This window comes from Halichoerus grypus, chromosome 14 (assembly GCF_964656455.1).
Source record: "Halichoerus grypus chromosome 14, mHalGry1.hap1.1, whole genome shotgun sequence".
Classification (NCBI taxonomy): domain Eukaryota; kingdom Metazoa; phylum Chordata; class Mammalia; order Carnivora; family Phocidae; genus Halichoerus; species Halichoerus grypus.
Window position 1 is genome coordinate 33,232,606 of NC_135725.1, and position 17,604 is coordinate 33,250,209.

A 17,604-nucleotide genomic window follows, 5' to 3' on the forward strand; every position below is an offset into this window, starting at 1 on the left:
TATTATTTTTGTTAGAACTCTTTAAGACCTGAGGGCGCCTGGGTGGCTCAGATGGTTAAGTGTCTGCCTTCAGCTCAGGTCATGATCCCAGGGTCCTGGGATCGGGTCCTGCATCAGGCTCCCTGCTCGGTACAGAGCCTGCTTCTCCCTCTCCCCCTGCCATGCCCTTGCTTGTGCTCTTCTGTCTATCTCTCTGTCAAATAAATAAATAAAATCTTTTTAAAAAAACCTCTTTAAGACCTGAGTTTTTTAAAATGTGTGACTTACTGATTTACTGACAAGTTTTGTCTATTTCTTTGCTCACTATTTCTTGTTGAATACTTAAAGATGTTTTTGTATCATAGACCTTCCAGTGAATGTCTATTTTCAGTAAATTTTCTCAATCTTTGCATGTCCTCTTTATTTTTCACACTGTTAGAAAAATTGGTTTGGTTTAGATCTAGGTTGCTAGTTATCTTTCTTCAGCATCTTATAGACATTCCATTGTGTTCTGACATTCCTTCTTGCTGAAAATAGTTGGATGTCAATTTGTCATTGTTTTGAAGGATGTAGCTTCTCTAATAGCTTGAGTTTCACTGAAATCCATCTAGGTGTGGATTAGTTTTTATTTGCTTGTATTGGGACTCATTGTATACCTTTAAATTGGGAATGCATGTCTTCATTCTGGCAATTTTTTACTTTCTCCTAAAAACATTGTGCTTTTCCTGTTTCCTCTGTCTCCTTCTTGATCTGCTTTACCTTAACATCTCTTACATTTTTCATCTCTTTACTCTCTGCTATATTCTAGGTGATTGCTTATATCTTTCTTATAATTCACTGAATTTTCTTTTTTAATCTAGCCTACTGTTTAACCATCTAAATAAGTTATATTTGATTTTAAGAACTATTTTCTTGTAATTTTGTTTTCACATTTATCTATTCTTGTTTCATAATCTCATTTGTGGATTTTAGTCCTTGTGTTTTCTCTTTGAGCATTTAAAACATATTTATTTCAAAGTTGTTTTCTTTCTGTCATTTCCAGTTCCTTAAGTAAGAATTCTGCCATTTGTTGGTACTTAACGTTGAATTTCATTATGTTTTGTAAATTTGTGAGCTCATCTTCTGTGGCATTTTCTTAGAGAGTTTTCCTTATGGCTTATTTCTGTGTGCAGTCACTTCCTTTGGAGAAATTTTTAGATTTGTTTCTTCTAGGGCCCTTATAAGTTTCCTGAAACTGAACCAGTTGTTATGTGAATTGTATTGAATCTTTGTTTCCACCCGTGGCCTCGGATGGAAAGCTTGTTTCCTGCTATGACCTCCGGCCAGTAGATCCTGATATTTCAGTTCTCCTATTGGAACAGGCTTCCCCAGTTTTGAACATGCCTCATTTCTGCTCCTTACTATCTATTATAAATACAGCCTTGATTCCTAACATTCGTTCCCTGGCATTACTGAAACCCCAATCCTAAGACACACATCTAGTGCAGCCTCCTCCATGGCCCAGATGGTTTCAGGCCCTATGGGTTCCCTCTTCATTTCTGCCACCTGGAGCTTTCCTTTTTCTTCCTCGATAACCAGTTCTTATTTTCCTGTTTTTGTTTGTTTTTCATTGGGTGGAAGAAGAGTATTTTCCCAGCCTGTGCATTTGCAGCAGGGATGGTGACAGTTCCCACGTCTGTGGGGTCTGTGTCCAAACAGAAGAGCACTGTCAGCGTTTTTCCTACATCGCTTCTCACACACACCTTGTGAGGTAAATGGCATTGTGTCCGTTTTACAGACAAGGTAGTGATTTCAGAGTTACTCACCCTAAGTCACAGGTAGTTAGCAGCAGATAGAATTTAAACTCTATTTAAAGGCTGTGTGTTACTTTCTACTACTTTTTCTACATCACTGTTTGTTCATTTACTACAGTATTTACTTTTAATTTATACCACATCCTTTTGCCCTTTGAAAACCAGGTTTGGACGCTATCTTAAAGAGAACTCATGTGCAACCTGACAGTTTCATCTAAAAATATCCAAATGGTTATTGCCTGGTGCATATTTCTTTTAGAGTCTCTTCTTATTTTCATACTATAAAAACCTTGGGTTTCATTCTTAAAGGCAACTAATTTCTGGGAAATACTGAAATTGTCTTAAGAACTGTACTGAGCCTGTTTAACTGTGGCACCTTTCACCATCTCCTCGTGCTTAGGAGCATTAGATTTCAGATTAACAGCAATTTTCTGAATGGCAGGTACTGTCCCACGCTAAAGCCTGTCTTTTCGACAAAGTACAGAAAAAGTGCTGACCTCCACAATCCACCTCCTCCCTCCCCACATGGCTGGCACCACATACTATACTCACTCCTTTGCTATTTGCAAGTTTATTTAACAGCCTACCCAGCTGTCTCTTTCCATGGAAAGTATTTTCCTCATTGTCTTTTGGAATGCATTTCAAGCAGCTTCTTTTAACCAATAAAGATATCTAGTTTTTCTATTTTGGGAAACTTTAATATTCCTCTGTAGTTCACGTTGGATAGAATGTCTTGAACATAAGCAAGTTATTTTTTTCTTTCCATTCTTTATGCCCAGACTTTAAAAAAAGATCTGTTTGCATCTAATTCTGCTTTGGCTGCTCCTACTGCAGCGTGTAGCCGTTTTGTATCAAGTTCCCAGTGGCAGCACTGTTGGGGGAAAGTCTGCATGTTTTTAGGATGACTGACATCACTCCTGGTGCTGTTGGATCACACCCTTTTTTCTGGAAATTTATAACTTTGGCTGTTACTTAAAGCACTTAAATCTTCAGAATCTCACCAAGTTGGTTTTTTTTTTTTCAAATGATCTTCAGAAGTTCCGTTATAGACACGCCACACCCTGATTGATAACACTTTTATTGGTAAGGTTAAAGCACAGTGCAACAAACAGATCAAAAGCACACTAAAATTTCTCTTGCATTGGTTCTGAAAACCCTAGGCCTCAATAAGAGAGGTCCAGACACCCAGAGAGTCAGATAGGTCCATTAAAAAAATCTGTACTTGATTTTTTTCAACCCTCCATCAATTCTGTTGAATTTAGAAGAAATTACAGGCAATCTCCAACTTGCATTTTAGAAGCTAATTTGTAAAAGAATGATGGCCACGATCTTTGACTCGATGTAGGTTGAAAATGCAATAATCTCATTTGTATGAATTTGTACAAATATTACCTATAGGAGCAATGATACAGAGGAAAGGGGTAGGTTCCCAGGTTAGCATATAAAAGCCTATTAAACCATAATTTAGCAACACTGCTTTTATGGAAAAGGTATCTCTTACCAGTCCCAGGCACCAGAGTCCAACCCCGTCCCAAAATGACTACATTTTTCAAAATTTGGGGATGGGTGATCTGAGAGCACAGATTGTAACTTCTTTAATATCAGAGACTTCTCTCCATCCCCAATGAGTTGTATGTATGAAAGGTGGGGAGGAGCTATGGGAAAAGCCCTAGATGAGAGGAACAACATATACAAAATTGGGTGGCTGGAGCTTGGCAAGGTAAAGCACCAATGGGGAGGCACCCCTGAGCTGGAAGGACTCCAGGGCATGAGGAGGGAGGAGGGGAGGATAAGATCGGGCATTCAGTGAAGCAAGCAATGAGAACTGCATATGAACAGGAGCAGGAAGAAAAGAGCCACGGTAGGAAAAGCACATCATACTCTGATGTATATAAACACACTACACAAGTCATGCATATCAGGGTACCTGTATACGGTAATGAACAAGTGGGTCTTCCAGCACCTCAGCCTCCCATTCTGGGTTACTGCAATGGTCCTGGGAAGTTTCCACCAGCCCTCTCCTCAGGGCTTTGCTGCAACCTGGGCTCAGTTTTCAATTTTGCAGACTTTCTAACCCAAGGGCACTGCCTTCCCTGCCTCCCACTTCCCTACCTACGGCCTCAGATTTAGGCTCCCTTAGCTCAACAATCTGGCTGCCTAGTTGGTTTCCAAAAAAGACTTTCCCTTCCAACCATGGGCTTCTCTCTCTACCCCTTTACCAAGAGGCCACCCTGCTGTTGACCTAAGCCCCTCCCAGAATTGCACTCAACATCCTTTTTAACCATCCCCCTTCCCCATTCTCATCTTGCTCCCTGTCCTCTTCCTAATTTGGTGGAGTCCTCTCTCACTTTCTGACCCATGCCTTATTTCTCATGTTCTTGACTCCTTTCTCTTACTTCACACCGTGGAGATCCTTCTCCCATCTCTCCTACCCCACCACTTCCTGACTCTTCTGTCTGGTCATTGAGCTGATGATATTCTTTCTCTTTCCACATATTAATCCTTTCCTTCTCCCCATCCTTACCAGAGGCCCTTCCTATCTCCTCCCCCATTTCCTTCTTGCATCTTTCTCCCACTTTCTATCCTACTCTCTGCCTTCTTGTCCTCCATTACAGATCCTTCCATCTCTTCCTGACCCAAGGACCTCCACCCACCCCATTTCTTTTCTCCTTTTCTTTTTCCTCAAAGCCCTTCACCTGAGTCAGGGTCCCTTTCTTCTCTGGATCCTATTTTCATTCCCTGTGATCTTGACTCTAGGCTAAAACCCCTCCTCACCATTCCTAACTCCTAGAAGTCCCACACCTCTCCCCAACCTCAGCTTTTATTCCTCATCTTCTCTTTCCCCTATCCAGGGATTCAGCCCTTTACATATGAAAATAACCAAATGCTGGGGCGCCTGGGTGGCTCAGTCGGTTAGGCGGCTGCCTTCGGCTCAGGTCATGATCCCAGGGTCCTGGGATCGAGCCTTGCATCGGGCTCCATGCTCAGCGGGAAGCCTGCTTCTCCCTCTCCCACTCCCCCTACTTGTGTTCCCTCTCTCCTGTCTCTCTCTCTTTAAAATAAATAAATAAAATCTTAAAAAAAAAAAAAGAAAAGAAAAGAACCAAATGCTACAATGGAGATACTAATGTGCTTCAAACATGCTTCTCTCTATTCCTGAACACTCCCGCTACCCTTTCCCCACATCAAGTTATGGCTGTCTTCTTTTTTTGTTTAGATTTTAGTTGAAAAATCACCTCCTCAGAGAATCCTTCCCTACCTACCCAATGTGAAAGGGTCCCAGATCCCCCACACATACCATTTTATTTTCGTTTTCTAAAGAATATTTAACACTCAAGTCTTGATTGATGTGGTCTGTTTGTCCATCTAGCATTGGTGCTCCATGAAAGAGGTATCATTTAGAATGGTGCCTGGTACAAAACGGCTCAGTCAGAATTTGCAAAATAAAAGTTCATGATTTCTGGTGCCAGACACTATGCTAAGTGCTCACTTTGTGTTATCTCATTTAATCCTTACAAGCCTGATTCAAGTACTTTATTATTGTTATTTTACACCTTAACAAACTGAAGTGCACTAAGGATAAGTGAATTTGCCTATTGTCTCGAAACAATTGGCATATCTGAGAATTCAGTCTAGATCTGTATGAAGTCACAGCCCATATTCCTTCTACTTTCTCTGGCCGTCCAGAGGAAAAGGGTGCTTAGGAATGTAAAGAAAAGGAAAGGGAATGGATCTGAATGCAAGGTAGGTCAAACTGGGGTTGGAGTTGAGAATAAGAGCTAACACTTAACACGCTGTGTCAGGCACTGTTTGGAGCAATATATTGAAACTTCACCTAGGAGCGGTAGGTAGTACCATTTTACAGGTAAGAAGACAGGCTGAGAGATGCCATTTATCCTAAGGTCCTACAGCTAGGATATGGGGAAGCTGGGAGCAAGTAACTCCAATTGCCATCCTGCACTATCCTCATCAGCAGGAAATTAAACAGATACACAAGAGTGGTGTACTATGCGTTGGGCACTAACTCCTGCTTCCGGGATTTTGTTTTCTTCATGGAATGACCTCAGGTAATGGGACAGTCCTCCCTCCTGGCCTACTTCTCACTGCTCTCCGTAGAGGAGACAGTTCATCCATGGTACTCCACTAGTGCTGGGGAGACCCCCCTCTGTATCCTCCCTGTTCACCTGGGGTCAGCATGGGGCAGCACTTCTGCCCTGGTGCATCTGCTGCACAGACTCAGTTTCCCTGAGTGGGTATCCCAGGCTTAGACTGGCGAAGCACTGGAGGGACAAAAATGGAGAGCAAGCCTTAGTGGTCTCAACTAAAACGGCATTTACCAATCAGCTTTATTAGCAATAAAGCTGATTATTTTGAACTCAAAAAAAAAAAAAAAAAATTCCTTGATCCTTGATGCAATGCTGGTAGGAACAAGCCTACCAGATGAGAGAGCGTGGCCAAAGCGCTGGTTTGCTTCTACTCCTGAATAGCCTCCTCCTGCCATAGGATCCTCAATGAAAGCAAGGGAAAGAGGGATTTTTTTCGAAATGGTAAGATTTGCACAAAAAATGCAAGGCTAGGGGCGCCTGGGTGGCTCAGTCATTGGGCGTCTGCCTTCGGCTTGGGTCATGATCCCAGGATCCTGGGATCGAGCCCCACATCGGGCTCCCTGCTCCACGGGAAGCCTGCTTCTCCCTCTCCTGCTCCCCCTGCTTGTGTTCCCTCTCTCGCTGTGTCTCTCTCTGTCAAATAAATAAATAAAATCTTTAAAAAATTTAAAAAATTTAAAAAAAAAAGCAAGGCTGACAAAGTCCAGCCTCTTACCCACCTTCAGCCTCCCAAAACCCATCCTTTACTGTTTGAAATGTGAACAAAGAAGGCTGAGAAGTAGTACCTGGAACATGTTAGAAATGCAGATTCTCTGGCTCTGCCTAAGAACTGTATCAAACTCTGAGGCCAGGGTCTAACAAGCCCTCCTGGTAGTCTGTACACACTAAGGTGTGAAAATCACTGCCCTAGGACACATACCTGACCTTGGCCAATTAAAAACCCTACTAAACATTCTGACCCGGAGCCCTGTGAACCTCTAAAAGTGCTAACATCTCAGCTCCCAAACTACTTGTCCCAGATGGCTTCTTGTACCCAAAAGTGGTACCTACATCCTTTATTTGGATGATAGGCACCAGTTTTGTCATTGGAAAACTTGGCCCCTGTATTTATATAGAGGTTTCATGGGGTTTCCACACTGGGCCCTTGCCCTCTATCATACACAGCAGCAAGGCAATGATTGTTCTAACAGTGGCCGGCCCCAGGGCTGGGAGAAGGCAGAGGGCAGTGCCCCATTTATATGAAGTCTGTGCATGTCTACCTCAGATCCTCATCTTCAAAACTGCTCAAAAGGCACATTCGACACAACACTGTATAAGTATTTAATGCTATTGAATTGAATAATTTTAAATGGTAAATTTTATGTATATTTTACCACAATAAAAAAGAGCTGGGGATGGGGGGGGGGCGGGCATCCTGTACAAAGCCTGTGTGCCTTGTCTTTAAGGCCTGGCATTTTGTACTTTAACAACTACTTGCAGTAGGTATTACAGCAGGAAATACTGGTTTCCATGACAGTGTCCCTCTTTAAGATGAAAGATCATTCCTTTACTCAATTCCTATTTCCTGCTGTTGAACATACCCTCTGTGGAAGACCCTGGCTCAGCACTGGGAATCCAATGATGAATGAGATATGGTCCCTGCTCTCAGGGAACTTAGTCTGGTGAAGCAGAAGAAAACCAAGGAAACAGGGAAACAGGGTAATTACTAATTGTGCTAAGGGTAAAGGCAAGCAAGCTGAATGCCAAGATACAAAATAATAGCACATTTCACAGACGTGTGGAAGACCTTTTTCTTTTTTTTCTAAATGAATTCTTGATTTCTCCACACAATCCCTAAGCGTAACAGTCCCTTCCTGTTGAAAGTAGGGCAGGTTTTGGTGTGAACCAGTTAGCCCCTGGGAGGGCTCAGAAATTGATTCCCACCAATCCTCATCCCTAAACTATTCAGGATTTGCTCTTTCCTGAAGCTCCTCTTCTATTTAGATCCAAGATTTTTTTAAGATTTTATCCATTTATTTGAGACAACACAAGCAGGGATGAGGATCAGAGGGAGAGGGAGAAGCAGACTCCCCACTGAGCCACTGAGTGGGGAGCCAGATATGGGGCTCGATCCCAGGACCCTAAGATCATGACCCCAACCAAAGGCAGCCACTTAACCAACTGAGCCACACAGGGCCCCCTAGATCCAGGATTTTTTTTTTTTTTAAGATTTTATTTATTTGCCAGAGGGAGAGAGAGGGAGAGTACAAGCAGGGGGAGTGGCAGGCAGAAGGAGAAGCAGGCTCCCTGCCAAGCAAGGAGCCCAATGTGGGACTTGATCCCAGGACCCTGAGATCATGACCTGAGCTGAAGGCAGATGCTTAACTATCTGAGCCACCCAGGTGCCCCGATCCAGGATATTCTTAAACATGCTTGTTTTTTTGGGGGGGGAGAGGGGTGTGGTAAACAACAAAGCATAAAAATAGATCCAGGGCATTTTTCCAAAGATGCTGCAGACTCCAGGCCTAGGACATCAGGTCATTTGATCGAGTGGCCTCCGTTTCTTTATCTGGAAAACGGGACTAAGCTACCACTCATCCTGCTAACTATAGGTTTTGGGATAAGCAAATAAGATGAGAGAGGAAAGTGATCTTTCTGAACCATCTATCAAGGACGAAGTGCTTTACCAGCGTCAAGTCATTTTCAAGAACACAGCAGCATGACGAACAACGACAAATAGCTTCCTGGGCATACAAGGCTGTAGTTGTTCAAAAAGGACCAGCCTGGACTCAGGCCCATCCAGATTCGGGGCTGGGCGCAGGTGAGAGTGAGGACCCGTCAGTGCCTGGCCTCCAAATCCAGGCAGAAGCCAGAAGTGGCAGGGCGACCCGCGTTTCTGAGGTAACGCGACTGGCCTGGGCTCACCTTGGTTTCCACGGTAGGCCCTTACCTGTAGCTGACCCATTCCTTGAAGCAGGCCAGGAACGCCGGTTCGGCCTGCCGCACGTATGAAACTTGGTTCCGCTTGCTCATAGCTACTCCGGGGGTGGGGGGTGGGGGACTGTGGAAGACCTTCTTGAGGAAATGCTAAAATGAACAAACAGGAGCCAGTAAAGCAAAGGGAGCAGGGGAGAGTGCTCCAGGTGGAGGACACCACTCGGGCAAAGACCCAGAGGTAGGAAAGATGTGCACAAGCATCAGGTGAACATACGAGCAACTTAATAGTGAAGGACAATTTGAATATTTAATCACCTGCATTTGCCTCTGATACACTTTACAGTGAAAAGAAGAGCTGCTGTTCACCTTTGATGATTTGTTTCCATATGCTGTCCTTCCTCTGAAGGGACTATTCCATACCCTGAGGGCTAGTCTGTGTTGAGAGCCTGGTTTCCAGCTCAGGGAGGCAGATCTCCAGGGATACAGTGACCATGGCAGTGTGGTAACCTGTTTTGACCAGCTGCCACTGGAGTTCTGCAGCCTGGGTTCAAATTCAGGTTCTCCCTCTAATCAGCTGTGTGACCTTGGGCATCTCGCCATACCCTCTTGTGTAAAAGTGGACTGTTGTGAGGTTCCAATGAGATAATACATTTTAAACACTTCAAATAGTACCTAACCCCAGAGAAGAACTCAATAAATATTAACCATTTAATTATAATGTAAAAACAAACAAACAAACATGGATCCCATCATTTCTCTACTGCTTAGTTAGGCTGAAATAAATTGTTCTACAAACATTTGAAGTGTGAGAATAAGTGAACCGCTTGCAGAGCATTCAATAGAGTACTAAGACCTTTCTTCAGTTGACTATCGTAATAGCTTGAATAATGGTTGATTGAGTAAGCTGCCATGCAAAGAACCAAGTAATCGAACAAGTGCTCACAATCAGGGAAGAAAATCTGAAGCATTTGCTGTATCTAGGGGAAAGTTATTTTGTGGCAGCCATGCTAGTTGCCTACCTGAAACCCATATCCCCCCTTTTATTTATCTAACAAACTCCTGACTTCCTCTGGGGCACTAACATACCCAGGTAGAAGTGGCAATGTGAAACAATTCTGGCCAAAAGCAAGCAGAAGTTACTGGGTGGAGTCTCTGGGAAAGCATTTCAAAAGAAGTCAATGTGGATGGAATTTGCCTTTTTTCTTTGGTTTTTCTCCCTTTTTCCTATCTAGAATGGTTATGTGATGTCAATATGCAGGAGCCATCTTAAGACTATGAGGATGAAGATTACATACAAAGGAAGGCACAAGAGAAAGACTGAGGAACACTAGACCTTGGCTTATTATCTCTGGACTTAGTGTCTAATGAGAAAAACTGCTAGACAAAACTGATTAATGTAAAAATGGCTATTGGGTTGGGTATTCTCATTGCCCTTCAAATCTCTCTGAACTTAGGCTATGTGGAAATAAGCATGAAAAATGGACCAAGAAGGCATTCTTCAAATTGAAATGCTTTTATTAGAATACTAATAATTGCAGATAAAAGGAAACCACACACATGGGAAAGGGAAAACACTCAGAAATGCTATTACAGATTAGGCAAATTAGAGAAAAATTTTCTTCAATGTATAGAAAATGTAAACATTTGCCCTGGGATTCCTCACAGATAGCACAGTCCACAAGGACTTATTTGGACCAAGAATCTATCAGAGTCTACAGTATAACCTCTATAATGTCTCTGAACTTCCTACATTGAAAGTTAAAGTTCCTAGCACACCCAAAATTTTCTATGAAAAAAAAACTAGATGGTTCCTAATCCAGGCAACTGGAACATCAACTGCTACATGTGGAAGCAGGCACTGAGGCACGTTGGTCTTCCAACGAGTTTCCACTCACTATGCTAATAGTATTTACATTTACCTTGACAGAGATTACAAAAATATACACAGTATATAAAACCCCAAGTTGAGTCTGGGATGGGAAATTATATAGTTCTTGCTCATCAAGTGCTCCAGAGAAAGACATCCAGTCAGTCGCTTGAACTTAAGGAGACAGGACTAAGAAGAGGCCCTCTTCTGTTCAGAAAATGGGGACTCATAAACTTCCATGGGTGGGCAGGTACAAACCAGGTGCTGGTCTCCATAGATGTCATCAATCCGGGCAATGGTTGGCCAGAATTTGTTCTCTGGTTTCACAAAGGGCTGCAAGGGACAAAAGATGGAAACGTTCTGGGGTATTCTGAAACATTTCTCTTGGGGAAAGAGGAGACTGCAGTGATGTCCCACAGCCTAACCCCAATAAGTGCCCAAAAGTAGAAGAAGGTAAAACCCACACTCCTATTTTTTATTGCAGCATTATTTACGGTAGCCAAAATATGGAAGTAACCCGTGTCCAACAGATGATAAAGATGTGTATGTATATGTATGTATACACACATGTGTGTGCACACATATACACTGGACTATCACTCAGCCATGAAAAAGAATGAGATCTTGCCATTTACGACAACATGGGTGGACCTAGAGAGTATTATGCTAAGTGAAATACATCAAACAGAGAAAGACAAATACCATATGATTTCACTTACATGGATCTAAAAACACAGAAAAAAGAAACAGACCCATAAATACAGAGAACTGATAGTTGCCAGAGGGGAGGGTGTGGGAGATGGGCAAAATGGGTCAAGGGGAGTGGGAAATACAGGCTTCCAAGTATGGAAGGGGTAAGTCAGGGGGATAAAAGGTACCACATAGGAAATAGAGTCAATGTATTGTAATAGCATTTGTTATGGTGACAGATGGTAGCTACACTTGTGGTGAGCACAGCATAATGTATCAAGTTGTCAAATCACTATGTGGTATACCTGAAACTAATGTAACATTATGTGTCAACTATATTCCAATACAAAAAAAAGCTATAAGCGACCCCTTCATTATTGTCCCCCCAAATCCAATTTTTGACTCTTGTCTCCACCCTGCCAGACTATGGAGTACCTTTTTCACGTAAGACTCAGAAAGGAAACAAAGACTGTATTTGGTGCATTTGGGGCTGTCTCCCTGTTGGACGACAGTAGAAATTTGACAGGGATTCCTATTTGGTCTTCCTCCACTGTGTACCCAGTGGATTCCCAAGCCTATGGCTGACACTCTGACCTCAGAGCCCTGAAAGCCAAAGCCTACGCTCTGCCTCACTTGTCATGACCTATTTAGGAAAGTGTCCCACATAGGGGTGCCTGGGTGGCTCAATGGGTTAAGCATCCAACTCTTGATTTCAGCTCTGGTCATGATCTCAGGGTCATGAGATTGAACTCCATGCTGCTTGTACCTCTCCCTCTGCTCCTCCCCCCCCCCCCAAAAGCTCTCTCTTTCTCACTCACTCCAGTAAATAAATAAATAAAATCTATATTTTAAAAAAAAGTGTCCCAGGGTGCCTGGGTGGCTCAGTGGTGGAGCATCTGCCTTCGGCTCAGGTCATGATCCCAGGGTCCTGGGATCAAGCCCCACATTGGCGCTCTGCTCAGCGGGAAGCCTGCTTCTCCCTCTCCCACTCCCCCTGCTTGTGTTCCCTCTCTCGCTGTGTCTCTGTCAAATAAATAAATAAAATCTTTAAAAAAAAAAAAAAGCGTCCCACATACAGTTACTATAATGAGGCTGCAAGGACGGGAGCCCCACCAGATAGGTGATGGCCCTTCATACGCACATGAACACTCCACCACCTGGCACAGGCAGCTTCAGAGGAGAACTTACAAGTGGGAAAGCTGCCACCTCTCTGGAATAAGGCCGATCCCAGTGGGAGGATGTGACGCAGGTCAGGGAATGTGGAGACATCTGAAACAGACACAGATGGGAAAGGGATCAGAGAGAATACTGCCTTCTCCTCCTGTGCTTTGTTCAGCCAGTGAGCTGATGGAAGCCCAGGGACACAGCGTGGTTGTTTTGTTTAATTTCAACTTAAGGGGGAAAAAAATGTTGATAGGAAACTATTGTGAAATATTTCAAATATCAGAAAGTTATGGTAATATATTAGAACATCTACCACCCAACCAACATAAATCAACATTTTGTCATATTTGCTTAATCTTTTAAAATAAACATTGCAGAGGGGCACCTGGGTGGCTCCATTAGTTAAGTGTCCGACTCGTGGTTTTGACTCAGGTCATGATCTCAGGGTCCTGGGACTGAGCCCTGTGCCAGGCTCCATGCTTAGCCAGGAGTCGGCTTGAGATTCTCCCTCTCCCTCTGCCCCTCCCCACCCCAACTTGTGCTCACTGTCTCTCTCAAAATAAAGAAGTCTTAAAAATAAATAAATAAATAAAACAGGGGTGCCTGGGTGGCTCAGTCGGATGAGCATCTGCCTTTGGCTCAGGTCATGATCCTGGGGTCCTGGGTTGCTCCGAGGGGAGCCTGCTTTTCCCTCTGCCCGCCCCCTCTCCCTGCTTGGGCTCTTTCTCTGTGTCAAATAAAATGAATAAAACAATGTTGCAGATACATCTGAAGCTGCCTATATATCCCCTCCATCTCATCTCTTACCCTACTCCCCGGTGATAACCACTATCATGAATTTGGTGTTCACCATGCTGATTGTTTTTATACTATTACTGCATATATGCATAAACAGCATATAGCATAGTTGGGCACATTTTAAAATCTTATCATCCTGTATTATTCTCCACTTGTTTTTGTAACTCAGTATTATGTTCTTTAGATGTCTATTGCCATTTTTAAAAATGGCCTAAATCCTTAAAGAATCAGCAGTATCCACAGAAAAGAGAAATAATAATAAGCAAGATGCCTTCTCCTGCCAGCCACTGGCCTGGGTACTCCACCTTCAGCTGGGCACCTTGGAACTTGCCTGAGCTTCCCCAAGCATCTCAGACTTGCTCTCTGGCTTGGGGCCATAATAGCGCAACCAAAGTCTTCACAGTGTTTTCAATTCATGACCGCCCCCCCCCCCCCGCCCCTGCTTAATAATGCCTGGACCTAACGAGAGACTTAGAGCTCACAATAAACATGTTTCAGATTTTCTCCAAAAATAGGCCATAACATTATAAAAGGCCAAGTACCAGTTAGTTGTTCTAAGAGATAACTACTCCAACATAAGAACTTGTCTTTATCCAGAGTTTGTGAGGTAAATAATCTCACTAGAGTGCATCAAACAGAGACATAGAATAAGAATAAGACTCCCCAAATAGATAGCTCTTCAGCCTCTGCTCCCTCCTTTGGCAACCAAGTTGGGTGCACGTGGGAGGTATACCTCCCACAATGACAAAACAATTACATAAACAAAATTAAAACATATCTCAAAACATCCACTTTATACTTGAGTAACTGCTACTATGTTGTTCAAGAAGATTTAAATTTGCAAGCAATGAATTTGTTCAGAAGAATGGTCTTAATCTAGGCAAGAATAATCTCACCTTCTGATGGGAGTTCAGGGGTTGCTGGCACCCTGTCCATACCCAGTCTTCTCTATGGGACATTTCGGATAGAGTACCAGCGCCTACACACCTTCAGTGGATTGACCCTGGGGTCAATGCGGCCCTCCTCGATGTCAGCAATTTCCTGCCGAATGCTGATCATGGCATCACAGAATCTATCCAGCTCTGCCTTGTCTTCTGACTCAGTGGGCTCAACCATGAGAGTCCCTGCCACCGGCCAGGACATGGTAGGGGCATGAAAACCTGCAAAGCAGATAGGGGGACTTGTGTCACTAACCTTGACCTCCCCAATTTAGAAGAGACCCTCCCCGTCGTGTCAAGGAAATCACTGGATGAATGTGCTTACGTATATAATTTGCATATATATATGGATTCATCTCAGCACTGTTTATGCAAGAAAAAAGAAAAACTTAGGAAATAAACTAACATCCAACAATAGAGGATCAGTTAAGCAAGTTTTACAGACACTTCAAATGTATGTAAATTTATATTTGCTAAATTGGGTAAACATTAAAAAATATTAAGTCAAAAAAGCAAGCTACATAATAATGATATTCCATTTTTATTAAAAAAAATGTGACAAAGTGTTTATGTATATATATCTTATGAAGGAAGACACTTTGAAGAATAAATACTAAAATTTTAACAGGGGTTATCACCAAAGTATGAGACTAAGATTTTATTTCACTTTGATTTTGTTTTAGAATCTATAATGCTTGTGTTTTACTTGCAATTAAGAGAAATTGAAATATCATAGCCTATCACAAGTTAAATAACAAGATAGCAACCATAAGCCTGAAGTGAGTGCTACTGTCCCCATTTTATAGATGAGGAAACTGAGCCTTGACCATGGAAAGCCTTTTGTCTTTACACTGAATTCAGGCTGAAGGTATTTCTGTTTCCAAAAGTTTTCATATGTAAAATGACACATGCTTGAGAGAGATTTCCTGGACAAAAGCCAAAAACAACCTTTTCCCACTTCTTACCCTTTTTCTATGAAACTGTGAAAAGATGACGAACAGCCCCAAAGTTGATATATCTGTCAGTTAAGTTTAAATGGGTCCCAAATTCTGATCTGCATAAATCACATGGCGTGCTTTAGGGTCGTGCCTGTGTGCTTTAAGGGATTGTCTCCTCAACATGTTATAAACATTTTCAAACATTATATTGAAAAGACTATAGAGTGAAGACCCATACACTGTTCACCTAGATTCTACAATGATGCTCTGTTTGCTTAATCACATATCTATTCATCCTTCCATCTTATTTTTGATGCATTTCAAAGTATGCTTCAGTCATCAGTACACTTCTCCCTTAAATAGTTCAGCATGCATATTATTAACTAGAATTCAATATCTCTTCACATGTATTTGTGATAAAATTTACATAGAGCAAAATGCACAGTTTTGACAAATACATATGTCACTCAAACCAGAAAAGGATATTTTAAAAAAACAAAAAACAAAAAAAAACAAGCTAATCTCATTACCCATTAAGTCCAACCTCAATTCCATGCATGAGCAAATTCAGCCCAACATATTCTGCTGTAGTGGTTCCCATATCTTAAAAGAATCAGTTGTCTTAGGAACACAGATTCTTGGATCTTCACCCTGATTCAGGAAGTCCAAAGTAAGGCTCAGAAAGCTATGAGTCTTAAAAACTCTCCCTGTGACTCATCACTCACTAAGTTTGGAAACCTCTGCCCTAAGGCAGTGTGCCCCACATCGGGCTGTTAAGACTCATCTGCGGGATGCTTGTTAAATATACAGGTTACGAGGCTTCTCCCCTGGAAACTTTGATTCAGTAGGTGTGATTAAGAATCTGTGTTGTCATTCTCAATTGCTATTTTCGGGGTTTTGGGGGGTGGTTTTTGTTTTGTTTTTGTGTGTGTGTTTTTACTTAGCCATTCATTCATTCATTCTCTCACATTTTTTTCAAGTGTATTTATTTAAGTAATCTCTACACCCAGTGTGGAGCTCGAACTCACGACCCCGAGGTCAAGAGTCGCGTGCTCCGCAGCCAGGCAGCCAGGCACCCCATTCTCTCATTTACTAAACATGTAAGTTCTGAGGTGCTTACTAAGTGCTAGGCACCTGTACAATTCTAGACTTGGGGCAAGTGTGGCAATCACCCTATCAAACACCAAAATAATGTCAAGTTTGGAGACAGACCAAGACTTGGAAATACTGGGTCGTGACTTGCACTACAACTCCCTCCTCGCCCGTCCTCTCCCTCCCTGCAAATGCTGCCGCCGCCACACATGTGATACGGACAACACATCTCAGAAGCGAAGCTAGAGCCCACCTGAATCTCCATCACTCAGCCATTAGCCAGGAGGCTGAGTCAGGTCACGGGAGCAACCAAGAGATTTGGAGGGAGTAACTGCTAATTTCATTAATGAAAACTTTCTCTGGCTTTCCCATTTATTATAACTCTGCCTAATAAGATCATGCATCCAGGAGAGGAATGAGCCACACATGTGGGACTCCCATTATGATGCAGATATTAAATTACTGAAGCTTTCACTTTCCTTATTAAGAGAAGTTATTCAAATTATTAAAATTCAGATAGGACTCCACACCCACTGAAAGGCAAAGTTCTCCCCACCTTAGCCTTTCTGAGAATTGAAGCGTCTTTGATATTATTGATAATGTCACTAAAACATGTATTTCAATAAGGACTGTGCTGAATGAACATCTACTAATTCACAAGGGCCTGTGTCTTTCAAAATTCTTCCAGGAAAACTGCACTGTCTTTATGAAACCATATTCCTGTGGTGGAGGAAATTCTTCCTAAGGTGAAGGAAGCCTATTCCTTCATCTATAGAAGCAGCTGAAATAGCTATGCCATGACTGAGGTGCTTATAAAACTCAAATGCCATTGGTCTTGAACACTTCTACAGGTTACCTGCTCTACTTCCTTCACCATTACACCAATTGATCTCTTCATGGACTCCTTTGTTTACCAAGAGTGGAACAGGAGTAAGAATTTACCAGAAACATAGGCAAGACAACACCAAAAAACAAACAAACAAACAAAAAACCACAAAACCCAAATAATCCAATTAAAAGTGGGCAGAAGACATGAACAGACATTTCTCCAAAGAAGACATCCAAATGGTCAATAGACACATGAAAAAGTGCTCAACATTGCTTGGCATTAGGGAAATCCAAATCAAAACCTCAATAAGATACCACCTCACACCAGTCAGAATGGCTAAAATTAACAAGTCAGGAAATGACAGATGTTGGCGGGGATGTGGAGAAAGGGGAACCCTTTTGCACTGTTGGTGGGAATGCAAGCTGGTGCAGCCACTCTGGAAAACAGTATGGAGCTTCCTCAAAAAGTTGAAAATAGAGCTACCATATGACCCA

The 17,604-nt window shown here is 42.5% G+C and overlaps 1 protein-coding gene across 1 annotated transcript in view; it reads right to left on the reverse strand.

Moving 5' to 3' along the window:
• Window positions 1-10,288: 10,288 nt before the first annotated feature.
• Window positions 10,289-17,604, reverse strand: part of GLDC (glycine decarboxylase) — a 95,196-nt gene continuing 87,880 nt past the window's right edge. Inside the window, exons 23-25 of the mRNA XM_036065798.2 lie at window positions 14,301-14,473; window positions 12,540-12,620; window positions 10,289-10,994 (exon numbers count right to left, since the gene is read on the reverse strand). Coding sequence (XP_035921691.1) covers window positions 10,851-10,994; window positions 12,540-12,620; window positions 14,301-14,473 — 398 coding nt within the window. The 3' untranslated portion in view covers window positions 10,289-10,850. The remainder of the gene's footprint in view (window positions 10,995-12,539; window positions 12,621-14,300; window positions 14,474-17,604) is intronic.